Raw genomic sequence first — 17,762 nt, 5'->3', positions numbered from 1 at the left:
AACTCTCTAGAGGGTGATCTGTTCATAGCTGAACTCCCTATAAGGTAACTTCTTCTAGCTAATCTTTCTACAGGGCGATTTGTTTGCAGCTGAGTTCTCTACAGGGTGATTTGTTTGCAGCTGAACTCTACATGGTAGTTTCTTTGTAGCTCTATAATGTGACTTCTTCTAGCTGAACTCTCTACAAGGTGACTTGTTTCTAGCTGATCTATCTACAGGGTGACTTGTTTCTAGCTGAACTCTCTACAGGTGATTTGTTTGCAGCTGAATTCTCTACATGGTTTATTTCTTTGTAACTGAACTCCCTGCAAGGTGACTTCTTCTAGCTGATCTCTCTACAGGGAGATTTGTTTGTAGCTTAACTCTCTACAGGTGATTTGTTTGCAGCTGAACTCTCTACATGATGGTTTCTTTGTAGCTGAACTCTCTACAAGGTAATTTCTTCTAGCTGATCTCTCTACAGGCCGATTTGTTAGTAGCTGAACTCTCTACATGATGGTTTCTTTGTAGCTGAACTCTCTACAAGGTGATTTCTTCTATAGCTGATCTTTCTACAGGGTGATTTGTTTGTAGTTGAACTCTCTACATGATAGATTCTTTGTAGCTGAACTCTCTACAAGGTGATTTCTTCTATAGCTGATCTTTCTACAGGGTGATTTGTTTGTACCTGAACTATCTACATGATGGTTTCTTTGTAGCTGAACTCTCTACAAGGTAACTTCTTCTAGCTGATCTCTCTACAGGACAATTTGTTTGTACCTGAACTCTCACATGATTGTTTCTTTGAAGCTGAACTCTCTACAAGGTGATTTCTTCTAGCTAATCTTTCTACAGGGTGATTTGTTTGTAGCAGAACTCTCTACAAGGAAACTTCTTCTAGCTGATCTCTCTAAAGGGAGATTTGTTTGTAGCTGAACTCTCTATACATGATTTGTTTGCGGCTGAATTCTCTACATGATGGTTTCTTTGTAGCTGAACTCTCTACAAGGTAACTTCTTCTAGCTGATCTCTTTACAGGGTGAATTGTTTGTAGCTGAACGATCTACAAGGTAACTTATTCTTATTTATCTCTCTACAGGGTGATTTGTTTGTAGCTGAACTTTCTACAAGGAAACCTCTTTTAACTGAGCTCTGTACAGGGTGAATTGTTTGTAGTTGAACTATCTACAAGGTAACTTCTTCTAGCTGATCTCTCTACAGGATGATTTGTTTGTAGCTGAACTATCTACAAGGTAACTTCTTCTAGCTGATCTCTCTACAGGGTGATTTGTTTGTAGCTGAATTCTGTATAGGTGATTTGTTTGCAGCTGAGCTCTTTACAGAATGGTTTCTTTGTAGCTGAACTCTCTACAAGGTAACTTCTTCTAGCTGATGTATCTACAGGGTCACTAGTTTGTAGCTGAATTCTCTACATGGTGGTTTCTTTGTAACTGAACTATCTACAAGGTGACATCTTCTAGCTGATCTTTCAACAGGGTGATTTGTTTGTAACTGAACTCTCTACAAGAAAACTTCTTCTAACTGATGTCTGAACAGGGTGAATTGTTTGTAGCTGAACTCTCTACAGGGTGATTTGTTTGTAGCTGATGTCTATACAGGTTACTTATTTCTAACTGATCTCTTGAATTCTGTTCAGGGTGACTGCTCTATTAGGATGACTGCTCTATTAGAGTATCTCGATCTCGCACTTGCTACACCAAGTTGGATTTCGTGTTATAACTCCGTGGCTTTAAGTCTGATTCTTCTACACCATTGAAGAGCCTTTCTAAGATGATAACTCCATCTGTACAGCGATTTTCAAAGCATTACCTCAAGTGGTTTATCTGGTAGGCGTGGCAAGCATAATAATAATAATAATAATAAAAAAATTAAAAATTAGCTAATCTCGATTGCGCAATTGTTACACACTGTTGATTTTTTCGCTGTATCTTCCTGGTTTTTAGCTCGATTTCTTTCAAACCACAAAAGGTTTGAGGTTCAATAGTTAACCTATTCACCCACCGATTTTCAGCTTCTTCCCATACGCGGTTTACCCTGTAGGCGTGACAACATATTGGTGTTATTTTTCGTGCATAATCGCTCACAACTCTTTACCTGTTTATGGTATTCCAGCCAAAGTTGGTACCGAGATGCGCCTTTATACCCCCCTTCTGTGTGCCACATTTCAAGGCAATCGGATAACGCGTTCGCGTTTTATAGCAGTTTTTGTAAGTGTGCGAAAAGAGGAAGAAAAAGAAGAAGAAAAAAAACGAAGAAACTAAGCCAATTTTTGAAGTCGCATATCTCAGGAATGCCTGAAGCGATTTCGCTCAAATTTGGAATGTGGAGTACTGAAGTTGGAGGGAATGTACACAGCAAAATTTGTCTTGTTTCATCGAGGAAGCACAGAGCTACGGAGGTGAGAAAATTGCGTTTTCTTTCTTCCTGTCAATATACTCACGGGGTTGCGCGCCGGCTTCTTGGGCCGCACGACACACTACCGTGTGTCTTGATACTGAATGAGAATAATTATGGAATAATAGGCTGGATACAAGAATAACCAAAAGAATAATAGGAGATTTTTTTGGGAAATTCTGGAAAGAATAATAGGTAAAATTTTGAGCATAATAGGCTCAGGCCTACATATTATGTCATTTAACAGAGGGAAGTTTTCTCCACACTTGTACTTGTGTATAGATAGAAGCACTAGTTGGCTTGATAGATTGAAATATATAAATGAAGTTAGAATGACTATCAGTGGATATCACATATACTGAAATGCTTACCATCAATCTGATTGTAAAGTATAATAGACCTTTCAGTACTGTAGTACAATAATGTGCACAAAGTGATATGATTGGCACACAATAATTAATATTTATGAGTTGTTGCAAGCTACAGGTTCATCCAAGAAACTGGTACACCACAAGATGAAAATGCAATTGCAATGGTTGCTTTCTTCCATTTTGACAGGAAGAAAATGCAATTTTCATGCATTCATAGCTATGTGATCCCTTATCCAATGGAATGAGTTTTACAGTAGATTTGCATGCCTGGTATGGCAGTTCACATGCCAAGTTTTCCATGGCCAATTCTGAGATATGAGCGACCATTTTTTAGGTTTTTTCTTTGTGTTTTCCCTTTTCATATACTTTGCATAAAATACAAATGTTTACATATGTGCATATTTCACAAGTTAAGTTATGTACCTTGTCTATAGTTAGGTTGGATGGAGCAGTAGCAAAACGTTTTCTGCATAAAATGAATATTACAATTTAATATTCACTAATAAGTAATGCATCATCACTAACAAAAATATTTGGTATATAACACCACACACACACACACACACACACACACACACACACACACACACACACACACACACACACACACACACACACACACACACACACACACACACACACACACACATACACACACACACACACACACACACACACACACACACACACACACACACACACACACACACACACACACACACACATGCATACACATTTCACCTAATTTTTGATGCATTACTGGTGACTGTATAATGAAACAGTTTAGGCAGACTAAAAAGAGAGTTGCTGTAGGTACTCTTGTTTGAGTTAATTTTGGTGTTATAACAAGGAGTGGATGTGCATCCACTAATATCTTCAGCATATACACTGTCTCCTTGGACTGCTGCCTTGTTATCATTAAATAATATAGTTGTCTAAACAGAGTACAAGATATACAATAGCATTAATAACAACAAGTAACGCAGTTACCTTCCATTGTGATGGACACTGTTCATCTTCTTTGCCAATGTTATATTGTAAGAAGCAGTTGTAGTTTAGTATAAGAGGAAGATCATCTTCAACTCGAGTGTTATCAACAGCAAGAGCTCCCCCAAGAGATGCATTATTATAACTGAAATTCACATATGCATTTGGAAACAGTTGTACCTATAAAATATAATGCAAAAGAATGTCATTTATGGTATATTCATGAAACTAATATATATGATTAACTAACCAAAGATAATCCTCCTATTCTGATGCCACTTCCAAACAGTGACCCATAGTTACTTATAAAATCCAGTCTACCACTGATATCAACTTTTGCATTGTCAGTGGTAATACATCCACCAATATTAGATAAGAATACATTGGTCTCAAGAAAGTTTAATGGTAAATGGATAGTAGATATTGCTGCATTTATTCCGAACCGATATGAAGTGGATCGAAAGTCTTGTGCATTGACATTACCGATGAATTTGCTAAAATAATTTGCGTTAACATGTAACTCTCATATGTAAAATTATGTACATACCTATCAGAAATTATAACTGGTTTATTTCCAATGTCAATACGTGTTACTGTTGAAACTCCAAAAGCTGATCCTCCAAGAAGGGCATAATTATTGGAAAAATTACAGCTAAAAAGATATAGCCATACCAACTAAACTGACACAAAAATTACTTACCGATCAACCCACATCCAATTTGAGTTCAAACCATTGCTTACATTGAACAGATTTCCTCGAATAAAGAATCCAATACCAGCTGCCCCAAATGCTAAATTTCTTTTAAAGCTGGAGTCCTTGATACACAACCTATTGAACTCAGAGTTACCATAAAAAGCCATCAATAAGGATCCTGCAACACCACCTGTCTGTGATATCTTCTTGGAAGAAATATTTCTTGCATTTTTAACAAAATTGTCAAAATTGTTAACACTAAAATTGACGTTAACTTCTGCAATAAATACATCTAAATCATCATACTCCTGATTAACTAAGAAATAGCCAATAGCCTTATTATCAAAAAATAAGCAGTTGCTGACTTCAACCATGTTGTTGCTTGAATCTGTTAGAAACATTGCTATAGCACCACCTTGGTGAGATGCAGTGTTGTTATAAAAATAGCTATCAATAATTTTTATTGAGCAGTGTGCAGCATTTTTCATACGAACATAAATGGCTGCACCACTTCCAAATGGAACATACTGATATGTTCTTTCATCATCCATGGAATTGTTTATTGTTTTGTGTGCGACGTTGTTTTCAAATGTACAGTTATCCACTACCATGTTGAAGTCGGTGATGTTTTCTAAAGAAATACCCAAGCCAGTACCTCCAAATTTATATGACAAGTCTTGTATCAAGTATGATGTATCGTCCAACTGCATTCCAACATTCACTGCAAAAGTACAGTTAATTATGGTGAAATTCTTTCCAAGGTTTATCCCAACACCAGTGTTTGTGTTACGACTGAAAGTTGAGTGAATGATTTGTACATTTTTTGAGTTTTCAAAGTATAGTCCAGAAGTTATAGAACCACATTCAGTAAATGACAAACCACAAATTGTGATGTTCTCAGCATTAAAAAATCCTAGTCCATTGTACTCGAACTCATCATAACTAGTATAATATGGACATCTAATAGTTACTTCTCCATCAGAATATGGATCCTTTTGCATAACAATGTTTGAAAAGTTATAGAAATTTAGACTTCTACCACTGGTAGCATTGTATACACCCGGATATATGCAAATAGTAAGTGAACTGCTCCACTGAGATTCTACCAGTTCAATGACTCGTTCTTCCAAAGACACTATTGAATTAATGGCTTTTGAATCAATGGTAACATCACAAGAACTGGTTGGACAAATAACTCCAGCGGCAATTGACTCCACAAGTAACACAGTGTACACAATTATCCACTGTAATAACATTTTTACCAGCCTACAAAAATAAGAAAAATGAAGATGAAATAGGCTCCATATAGTATGACCAGATAAGCAAATTGTACTTAAACCAAACCCCATGCAGTTATTACATATAAGGTGTTTTACACCCTCAGCTCTTTGATTCAACCATGAAATCCTTGTTTCAGTACTTTACATGGCTGTGATCCATAGTAGCATTCAAGTTTCCTATTTCCTTTGTACTGTATTTCATGATTGCAAGAACACTATTTTATCTAGCTGGAGGCATCAGTCAGTCAGTCAGTTAGTCAGTCAGGCAGGCAGGCAGACAGGCAGGCAGGCAGGCAGGCAGGCAGGCAGGCAGGCAGGCAGGCAGGCAGGCAGGCAGGCAGGCAGGCAGGCAGGCAGGCAGGCAGGCAGGCAGGCAGACAGGCAGGCAGGCAGTTAGCAGAAAATTTAGTTAAATAAAGACATTAAAACTTCATAGAAACTTGTTGGAAGGGTTTGAGGATGCTCTGAAGACATTTACTGTACACGTGGAAATTTTCATGGTATGTAATTTTCACAGATTTCATGGTGCTGTAACAACCCTGCTGGTGCATGAACTGAACTATTTCACCTTAGAAAGATTACAATTAAGTATCTAGCTATTTTGGTGGTGATTCACTGGCTCAACTATTCTACCACTGAACCACTGTTTGACATTGGAAATTTCAAGTTAAAATTAATATTTCCACATTTCCATCAGAATTTCCAGATTTCTGATTAAATTCTGTAATAAATTTCTAAATTTCAGTCACCATTGACATTATTTCTACTAGAGGAGGTTGGACATGCTCTAAGCGCTACCTAAATATACTACTACTCTTAATTGCATTGTTTTATTTGGTATTTCACATGACCCTCAATAGTTGCAATACAAAACTGAAAAATGATGGGGTTCATTAGATATTCAGGACGTGCTTCACATAAGCTTCAAGACAATGTACCTTGTTTTGTAAAAGCGCTTAATTTCTTGGTGAAATTATAAGTTGTGGTGGACCCTCAATATGAACGCTTTAAAATGGGACATGGCTGGTGCCACTTGAGATCACTTTCAGCTCTCTGCTAACATGCTGCTTGGCAAAGCGTTAAGTTATGTGCTTGCAAGTCATGAGCTCGAATACAAGACAACTCTGCAACACTTTGAGGTATGCGATCCATGAAAGTACAGTAAAATCGAGTGTTGGCATTGACTATGAAAATAAAATCGTGAAAATCCTGTTTTGGTTTCCACGCATACGATATGGGCTTGGCTATGCATAACTAATACTGCCAAGCTGTTATGAAGGAGAAGTGAGGCTGGCTTCTGGGTGATATTATTGGCCTAAAAAGCTCAAACCTTACCATCAAGAGTTTATTATATATATATCCACAAAAACAGCCAAGTTTTGAAAAAATGGTGTGGCCTTAAATGCTTGGGTGAAAAAAGTTGTGAAATGAAAAGTGACGGCCAAGAAATGGCTGCAATGATATTAATGCTAATAAATTTTAACAATGCACACGGCCATTATTAAAATTTATTAGCAATAACATCATTGCAGCCATTTTTTGGTCACCACCTTTGATTTTATAACTTTATCCATCCAGGTTTTTTAAGGCTGCACCGTTTTTTCACAGCTTGGCTGTTTTTGTGTGGAAATCACTTTGTTTTGTACTTCTATAAGGCCCCAAAACCAGCCTATGGCTGACTTTGAGGTTTGTTTTTACTCACATTTCTGTATTGACACAATGGTGATTTTTGAAGACAGGCTTATAAATGTATTGTATTGTATGATTTACTTCAATATTCGGTAATATTATTGTAATACTCTAATAGAGTGCACATTTTTTGAGGACTTCTAATAGAACATACATAGTATATTCTAGAACTTCTATTGGTAGATCTATGAAATTACAAATGTTTAATTTTAAAGCAGAAATTAAACAAGGTGATCATCCAAGATAGCAGTGGTTCAATGGTTAAGGATGCGGGTGTTAGGTATGGAGGTTATGAACTCTTCTACTATACGGTATGTATGATACAAGATAGCCACTCTACAACAAAGCTTACCATTCTAGATGTTCAATAAATAGTCGTTAGAAAGACAACAGCCCTTATAACACTTTGCAAAATTGTCGTAGAAAATTTCCATGATGTTCCTTGGACTTATCTGCTCACATTGCTACAATTGCATCTTGTTGCTTAGGTGAATCACGCCCTTGCTAACAGTTCACAACTCAACTCACAGCTGTTACTCATGTAATGCTATTATTATCATTAGTGTGGCTGAGACATACAACATTTATCATAGCTACGAGGCTAACACATAATCAAAATCCAAAGCATCTACATAAAATGAATGCAGTGGTTGCACTCATATTGGCTTAGATAATACCCGCCATAGGAAAATAATACCAGTATTTCTTTTCATAAACCTGGGAACTGAAGTGAAAACAATCCGGTCACTTTACCAGAGGGTGTGCATTGGGTAAAGCTAAGCCACAAGTTAGTAATTATGAATACCCACCCACCTTTGGCCTTCAGTACAGTCACCAGGTTTTACCTGTGTGGTACAGTGTCCAGCTTAGCAATATCATTATCTAGTGGAAACTGGGAAGGGTATCACTGATGAATGGGACACTCACCATTCTAGGGGTCAATGAAAGTTGTCTGATCACAGGAAAACAATCAGATAATTGAGCTGCTGACAGCTAACTCCATCAGATAACAGTATCAGTGTCCAAATAAGAATTGCTAACACAAGTCTGTACCAGGAAATAAGAGTGGCCACAGCAGAACTTATCACAGAGGCCAGTATCAATGCAGTCGCTGAGCCACCACCGGAGAAAAGTGATGGTTCACTGCTGGAGTGTATGGAAATACCATTACAAATACCTCCACTTACAATTCTGACAGAGGCGCAAAAGGGAAACTGTTAGCATTACTCTCTTACTGTTCTGGCATCCAGGATGCATTAATGTCACAAAGCACCAGAACGGAACCAGTGTGGCTGAACCAAACCACCTACAATCTAGATATGATACCTTACCCTATACTGTGAAAATATGCAAGAGTTATTGTGTGACATGCTGTGAAGGAATATCATTGTAGCATCTAAGAGTCCATAGGCATCTTGCATAGTGCTAGTTAAGAAAAAGATGGGACTATATACATTTCTGGCAATGATGTTACTGGGAAGGATATACCAATTCCAAGAGCTGACAATACTAACTTAGCCTTGGTATACAACCTCAGGCTTCTGCCCACACTGGTTGGAAGTGGTTCAAAGAGACCAGTACCTCTAAAATCTGACCATTACAATTCTTACATATATCACTGATGTACATACAATATAACACACAAGCATTCTAATACAACACACAGATATCAGTTTACAATAACTTTAGGCCACCACTCAGTAATTCCTGGACAGAACACTGCAACCTCAAGAGTGGATGGTGGCAAAGTGGAGGCACCATGACAAGACTACTTTTTGCACTCCATGGCCAGAAGGTTTATACAAGTTTAATGTTATGCCACTTGGATTGTGTAGTGCCCCAGCCACCTTCCCAAGACTCAGTTCATACAGTGGCTTACCTATATAGATGACATCATCATTGTGGTGTGATACTTCTTTGGTAGAGTGGTATAAACAGTGCCCAAAGAATATACACTTGGACAGAGAAGACCAGAGTCACCCCTGGGGGCTGACAAATCACAGAGTTCACAACTACCCAAATCACCACCTGTGTAAACATGATTCTGGAGAACTGAGCAGAAGAGATGGGTGGGACTGCAGTTTCTATACCCCAACACTAACAAATAGATATCCAAGTAGAGACTATTGTGGTTGAAAAACAGTATGTATTATTGATGTTAAGGTGTTTAATCCTTTTGCGTGCTACTATATTCCCTCCCCACTGCTATACTCAATTCATGAACAAGAGAAACGTTGGGCTTATGACTAAAGTATTGAGGAGATAGAGATAAATAGAGCGCTAGAGAGAGCACACTAGATGTTTTTCACCCACTAGATGTTTTTCACCATTGGTGTTATTCTTTCTTTCTTTTTACCAGTTAGGCACTGGAGGGCATACACAGAAGGCAGAGCTTGTACAAGGTGTTTACCCATAGCCAAGCGGCTACTGGTGGCATGGGACCTACAGCAACTACTGTGTTTAGAAAACTTGCCTCCTTGTTGGCTGATAAGTGGAGTGTTTATTCTAGTAAAAGTTTGTTCAGGCTGTGATGTAAGTTGTGTTTTTCTTTAATAATATATCAGCTGTGTGATGTGATTGCAGGTTCATTATTGACTAATTGTCCTATACCATCTAACGTTGATCCAAGGGTTTCCTTGATTCTGGTGGCCTGGTATTTCCAGCACTTTGAATCCAGTGCTGGGGCAGTGGCAAGGGCAGTTCAGGAAAAGTATAGGAGAGAACATAGAGCACCCTTTTGATACTGTGACTAGCTATATACTGATAAGCTATCATAGTTTTAATGATGCGGAAGACGAAATGTCTTAGAAAGGGATTAATATAACAATGACAGTACACACATGCACCACACATGTAATTTACATAATTGGTGCTGTAAACTACTATATTTGTGATGTAACTAAGATTACTGAATACAGATATAACACGAGTAGCAGCATTTGCTACCTGTTGTAGCAGCACATTAGGTCCACTGGACATCTACAACTATTTTTAGCTATTCCATTAAAGTAGAAAACAACAGGGGTTGGGCCAGGGAACGAGGATATAACAATTACTGGCGAGTGTCACGCCCCTACATCACGTTAGTCACGCAGTACATGCTAAAAAACGCCCAACTATTATCTTAATGGATGTAATCAGTAATGTTAATCGACCAATCAGGAGGACTGTGCTTGTGTAAAGCCCATATCTTAATTGAAAAATTAGAAAAGTTCACGTGCGGGGTGCACTACCACGAAATGACATGAATAAATAGTAAATGCTTACTTACGTAGCTATGCTTTCTCGTCCTGTTTAGAGACTGTTCTTCAAATCAACTATCCAGACATATACAGCATTACAGGCATAACTGTGCTACGGCGGTGCATGTGCTTCACAGGGGCGTGGTATCGTCTGGCGGAAATCACGAGGTGAATTTGCTTTTAAAAATCCGATTACTTGCCACGCCTACCAGATAAACCGTAATGAGTCAAAAAATCCTCATCACTGATGAATACAAGGATTTTATTGCCATGCACCATTCATAGCCATCTATTTCCACTCACTAGTTATATCTATTTTGCTACTACCTGTTGTGTTTTGGGTGTATTTTTGCTGTAGTTTTGTATTGTTGTCTAGTACCTGTTAGTCTATGTTCTATGCTTTGTATAGTTGCTCAATAATTCCAGTGTTTTTGTACTTTGCTGTAGATAGTTCAGCTAGGTTATAAGTCACCCTGTAGAGGGTCCAACTACAATCAAATCATCTCTTGTAGAGAGTTCACCACACAAGACTGAAGTCACCCTGTGGATAGTCCATGATCATCAGTTATGGGTTTTGTAAAGAGTGCAGCTACAAACAAGTCATCCTGTATAGAGAGTGCAGCTACATTATGAGTCAGAGTTTGGGTACATAACGTCAAGTCATCCTGTAAAGATTTTATATAGCAACAATACAAGTTGCCCTGTATAAAGAATTCAGCTACCTTACAAATTATCTTGTAGAGAGCCTCGTTGAATAAAGTAAGATAGTGGCAACTCTTGTAATCTCTGAGAGAATGCAGACACATGATACAACACAGCCTTAGCTACTGCATGATTCTGCATTCTCTGAAGTCTCTGTAATAAGTTATTTCCAATTGATGGTCCCCACACTGTCACACAGTATAATTATGATAGTGCCAATAGCATCTTCATCAGACTGTTGTCAATGGTGTGTTGATGGAAGATTATAAGTGGATAATTAAAAGTAAAATGTGACTGAATTTGCGAAAAGATATCTTTTCCACACATTTTACATACCGGCAAACAAAATGACGTAACACTTGACTTCTTTTACTGATTAACTTGCTCTTAGTCTCAAAGTGCAGCCAGATACTGCTCATGAAAATTTTCAGGCAATAGTATCCCATGTTAAAAAAAAGTTATGAAGTTTCAAAGTTCAAAATATGGGTCAAATTAATGACATTTTGTGACACATTTAGTAACATTATGAGACCATGATTATATACACTACACTAGCAGTCAAAAATAGGCCCCGAATGTATACTTCTGTTTCTCAGTCACCTGTAACACAACACTATCAATAGAAATATGAGGATATAATAAACTTCATAGAGTGATTTGGAGCCTTAAAATTTATAATCTATATAAGCTAGCAAGCCATATCACTGGATGTCATATAGTTTTGTACACAGTGTGGTTGCTTGTGTTTCCAAAGTTACATGACCCTCAGCACTTTCTAGTTATATGGTACATAGCTAGCTAGGTACCATAATAAGTCTGTCTCAGCTATGTATACATGGAATCTTAAGCACACCTTTGTTGCAGTTAAAGTATTGCATGCACACAGCATCCATATATTATATGACTGATCATCACATATATACTAAAGTGTACACATGCTTATCCCAACTGTACATGTAATCAAGAAATTTTGCAAGCGAGTTGCAGTTACTTTCACATAGCAAATGTGTTCACTATTCCACATTATACTGACTCAGTTAGCTGCATTGCTGGCTTTTAGCTGGTAGAGGGATGACTATTAGTCTGTAAATTCTATACATGTATATTGACACACAGATATACATAAATTTGTAATCTACAATAAGCAATAATAATACAATAAATCTTTAAAATTGTTCAAAGATGGCTGCCATTGATAATGTTCATGATCTAATTGTTGAAAGCAAGAAAGAGTAAAGGTAAGTGTTAATTTTGGCATATGGCAGATGGCACTAGATATTAATGTATAAGACGTAATTGTGAAGAAATCCCTTAATTTATTGTGTGATCATCAGACCCTGTAGTGCATATGGGGACTGATGATGATGCAACAAACTCATGACATCAGTAGGTGAGCTAGATGAAAGATATATGCCGTACAGTCAATATAATTATATGCTTGAAGAGGAATCATGTTATAAGGTAAATACAATTAATAGGTACGCACACAGAATATCTTGATCGTGGACATGAAATATGTATTTAAAATTCGAACTATAAAGGTTTAGTTTTCTGATACTTAATTAAGTACAAGTTTAGTCTGCAGACCTCAAAGTTGTCACCTAGGCCACAAGTCCATAAAAGAAAACCAATAGACACTCATTGTGTTCTAATTTGTATTTGCTATAGTTCCACAATTTTTTTCTGGACCACATGCATTGAACCTGAATGATTTTATTTACTATTCATAAGCTGACCATGAAGTAGTGGAATCTATCCCAGATATTATATTGGTTCATTTTAGCTGCAATATCAATTCTTTCAGAGACAAAAAGCCAATTCTGCCGTTGGGATTAAAATCTAAAGGTATTGTTGATTGTGTCCTTTATTATGACCAGGGAGTCCTTTAAGACAATTTCCATTGAGTGCCACATGAATATACAGCTTTTCAGAGTAGGTGGCTGCAAGTTTCAACAACTTGATCAACTGGACACCATTTAGGCAATATCATTATGTCTTTAATGACACTTACTTGAAATCTGAGTCCCAGTGCATATAGAACATATCAAGCAACATACATTGTACATATTATACATCCACTATCAGTAAATAAATAGTTGATGTAAGTTATGTAACCAATTTTTTTTTCAAATTATCAAAACATACACTTTTACAAATTATTTAGCAGGTAAGATTAGTTGGTTGCTAATTAGTTATTCATGGTTGACCATACATATGTAACACAACCACACAATGGCAAACAAAAGATCTCAATTTTAATCAGTCAAAACTTGTAGCTCATCACGGAAGTCAACATAAGAGTGATCAGTATCTCCTGGACCATCAGAGACTGTCAACATATACTTATTACCCAGAGAGGTGGTGACAGTCACAGCAATAGTATTTGCCCTTCTTCTGAATGTTCCATATAGCTTTGTTTTCCTGAGTTAAAATACACAATAATAATTATGATAAAGTGCATGCATTTAAATAATGTACCATATCAAGACACACTGTGTCGTGCGACCAAGTAAGCCATGCAGTGCACCACACCATGGGTATATTGACAGAAATAAAGAGAACACGTTTTTCATGCATGCATAGCTGAGCTCCATGGTCCCTCCTCAAAAGCACACTGTTTTTAAATTATAGCTGCCTGCTATATTCAGCACCTCACATTCCAAATGTCAGCAAAATTGCTTTATGCATCAATAAAATACAAGCTTTCAAAGTTAGACCTAGTTTATTCGTTTTTCTCTGTTTTTTTGGGTAGAGGACTAATTTTTCATATACCTTACAAAAACCAATATAAAATGCAAATACCATGAAATTTGGCATACATTATAGGAATTATTGAGGTGAACTTATGTACCAAGTCTTGTGCAAACTTGAAAACATTCACAGAATTATGTATGAGTGTAAAAGGACTGATTTCTGTCATGCGTGCAGGGTATATAAGCCACCTATAGGGAAATGGCTTGAAAATTGGTCTGTGTGATCATAGCTCAAATATTTTGTGGTTGAAAAGAAATTGCAGGGAGAGTTAGAGTTACAAGGAAAAAACCAACATGATGTAAAATTTACTGAAGTCCTCAAATGTGTGACCCATTAGGGTATTACAAAAAGAAATGCACATGGTAAAATAAAATCTAGAATGCAGTAATAAAATGTCTGTCTTATCATAGTCATCATTGTGCCTGTAGATAAAAAAAAGAAATTTGGTAAAAACAAGCCTCAAAACTACTACTTCATGGCTGGGTTTGGGATATTTAAAATAATTTAAAATACAATAATAAGTAATGTATTACAAAATTAGTCAAATAAAATCCACGATACAATACTATATATTTAATTGGTGGTAGGAAAGACAAAAGCTTTATGAAAATAATCTCATATTTACAACCTACATTGTAGTTTCTGTCTTACATGATCATCATTGTGCCTAGGAAATTGGGTAAAGCCAAGTCCCTAAGTCAGTCTATAGCTGACTTTGCTAAGCTGGGTGTGACCTTTAAAAATCTGGGTGAAAAAAGAAAGGTGGCAGCTAAGAAATGGCTGCAATGATGGTCAAGGGTGCATTATTAAAACCGATTGACATTAATATCATTGCAGCCATTTCTTAACCACTACCTTTGATTTCACAACTTTTCCAGACTTTTGAAGGCCACCGGCCACCACCCTTTTTTACAGCTAGACATTTTTGAATGGATAGAAATATCTGTAGGACAAAGTCTATGTAAGTAAACTTTTTTGCAGAAGTATTGAAGGACAAACAAAGGATTTACTACATAAAAATAAAATATTTGGCCCTTGATTTTCAAGAAAGAATTTTAAAATAAACATTCATAAAAGAAATAGCTTTTTCTTCATTATTTTTAACCCGTTAGCAAGTATTACCATTTGTCACTGAATGAGTATTATCCATACAGAATTAAACAGTCATTCGCTGATGCACTATTTGCTATGTGTACATACTAATCTGAAGCATTTTACCACCAAGTACACTAGTAAGAAAGTGTAGGGAAGAACAAACAAAAATGTTCCAAAGGAACTTCCATCAACAGCATGTGGTTGTGTACTGTTAGCAAAGTATGCAGTAATTAGAACAAGATCCAATAGCATCAGCCACTCCACTAAATTAACTCTCCATTTATCATATGGGTGGACTCTTGATGTTATTAATAAGAAGACAGCAGCACAGAAAAACATTGCAAACTGTAAAAGGAAAGACAGAATAGGGTTGTGACCTTGTACAATAAGAAATATCAAACATTCATACATTACCAGAATAGCAGTAATTGCATTCTACTTGTAAAGTACCATTGTGTTGTACAGTAAATTTCATTTTTAGAATATGAAGGAAAATATTTGTCATAATGAATGAAGATGTCCATACTTGAATGGTGCCATAGGCGTAGCAAGATATTTATAGATAGGGGGGTTCTAGTTTGGTGTTGAAGAGCAAAAAAAAAAAAGTCAACACCTGCTAAGTTGGAATGGCTGCCCTCCACTAATTGTATCAATGAACATAAAAATCCTTATTCACAACTTCATAGTTTGCTACACCGCTTCTCTAAATATTGTGACTGCTTTATTAGAGTAACTGACTGCTCTATTAGAGTATCTCAATTTTCAATCAGAAAATCACATGGGGGACTCCAGCCCCCCTTGCCCCCCCCCGGGTTGCTACGCCTATGAATGGTGCATGTCTTAAGAGAGATTCCACTATATTGATATCAGAAATCAAGGACACATCAAAGCCAATGGAAAATCAGTGGTGTCCAATTGACAGTATTATTCAATGGTTATGGGATAGGCATCTAAATTGGGTGTATGTGCTTGGATTATAATCCAACAAGATTTTTTACAACATTTTTGTTATTATCGCACAGTATGGCATAGTAGAAATCATGAAGGTTTGGGGTTTCCTCCCCAAAAAACCAGCCTCACTTTTCCTTCATGCCAGCTTGAAAATATTAATCAAGCCCAAAATGTGTACTGAGTACCTTCAGCAAATTTTACATATATAATTACTTATCGGATGGCTTCAGCCAAGCACAACTTGACTATGGTTAAGGCTACAGGTGTTCGACATCGCTTTCACCCAAGACATGCCTTTTTTGCCAACTGCAGCAGCTACAAAGCATGCGCCATGGACTTGCCTTTGTCCTCCCATTTCTTTCTCTGCTACTGCATAGGTATTGATTCACAGTAATGCTTTTTGGCTTTAGTGCTGGTTATCACAAGAATTGTCCATAATTTCCATAGTCAGTGGATTGTACTTCTTGCACTGTATCCATTTGTAAAGCAGCATAATGGGTAGAACATATCCTGCCACTCTGCATAATGGGTGGTACATAGCTGACAATGAAGAGGAATGGCCACATTACTTTTCAGTATTTGATTAGCTTTTAGCTTCTAATTTTTTTACCAATGCATTCTTTTCTTTAATGTGGCATGCATTTATTAATTTACCAGTTATTAATCATGTTATACAAAAACATTAACATACAAGAAAATTATTTAGCTTCCTGAAATCAATTCTGAGGACAATTTCACATATTGACTGCTCTATTAGAAAGACGGATATCTTGATCACTTTACAATTAAGGGATTCCAGTGAACCTTGTCCCCTCCTTGGATAGCAGGTCCATGTTGTAAGTGAAATTTAGCTAAACAACCGATTATCAACCGGTATGTATTATTGACTTGACAATTTCCTGTAAAAATAATAATTTCCTTCGTACACTCGTACTTGTTTGTTAGTCCTCTTTTAAAGGTTTTTAATCATCAGAGAATATTTTACAATATACTAGGCCAAGTGCTTCCTGATGTGAAAGTGAGTCACAACATCAGTAGAGAAAAGGGTGAAAATTGTGCCAGACCAATTGCAACAATATACTAGTGCTGTAAACAATAGAAACATACAGCCTCAGGTTTTATAGATCCTTACAACTGTGATAAAGCTTGAAACACACCTGACTGATAGCTGGATATGGCAGTTGCTACATGATTCTCTGAATGCATCCTTGTAATGAACTGGCAAAAGTAGCCAGATAATTCTGTTTAGTCTTCAAGAAAGTTAAAAGCAAAGACCAGTTTAAAGACTTGTGATTTTCGTTCTTGTATTTATAAAGTTAGTATTTCATCTATTATTAAACTGCTCGTGGCTATATCTCACATTCTGATCTTAAACTTGGTGGGAGTGAACATTATTACACACTGAATTGCATCATCTATGGCAGGATAGGCTTATTAGCACCTGGTGGTCGATAACTCCTACTTTGCATGATCTCAGTCTACCACACAGAGCATCATAAAATTGAATCAGTCTACAAAATGGGACCACAACTACTTTACAGCTGAAAGACAGCCAGAGCGGATGGTGAAAATTGGGAGTTCATTGGACCTTCCTTCACCAAGT

The 17,762-nt window shown here is 36.9% G+C and overlaps 2 protein-coding genes across 2 annotated transcripts in view; both read right to left on the bottom strand.

The window, feature by feature from the left end:
• Nucleotides 1-10,812, bottom strand: part of LOC136249539 (uncharacterized) — a 36,731-nt gene extending 25,919 nt beyond the window's left edge. The window contains exons 1-7 of the mRNA XM_066041582.1: nt 10,687-10,812; nt 4,453-5,712; nt 4,300-4,404; nt 4,003-4,246; nt 3,756-3,932; nt 3,507-3,700; nt 3,189-3,231 (exon numbers count right to left, since the gene is read on the bottom strand). Coding sequence (XP_065897654.1) covers nt 3,189-3,231; nt 3,507-3,700; nt 3,756-3,932; nt 4,003-4,246; nt 4,300-4,404; nt 4,453-5,702 — 2,013 coding nt within the window. The 5' untranslated portion in view covers nt 5,703-5,712; nt 10,687-10,812. The remainder of the gene's footprint in view (nt 1-3,188; nt 3,232-3,506; nt 3,701-3,755; nt 3,933-4,002; nt 4,247-4,299; nt 4,405-4,452; nt 5,713-10,686) is intronic.
• A 2,696-nt stretch (nt 10,813-13,508) lies between these two features.
• Nucleotides 13,509-17,762, bottom strand: part of LOC136249540 (uncharacterized) — a 36,863-nt gene continuing 32,609 nt past the window's right edge. Inside the window, exons 14-15 of the mRNA XM_066041583.1 lie at nt 15,322-15,553; nt 13,509-13,784 (exon numbers count right to left, since the gene is read on the bottom strand). Coding sequence (XP_065897655.1) covers nt 13,615-13,784; nt 15,322-15,553 — 402 coding nt within the window. The 3' untranslated portion in view covers nt 13,509-13,614. The remainder of the gene's footprint in view (nt 13,785-15,321; nt 15,554-17,762) is intronic.

Source organism: Dysidea avara, chromosome 3, assembly GCF_963678975.1.
Source record: "Dysidea avara chromosome 3, odDysAvar1.4, whole genome shotgun sequence".
NCBI classification, from domain to species: domain Eukaryota; kingdom Metazoa; phylum Porifera; class Demospongiae; order Dictyoceratida; family Dysideidae; genus Dysidea; species Dysidea avara.
This window is presented reverse-complemented; position numbering and strand designations above follow the sequence as displayed.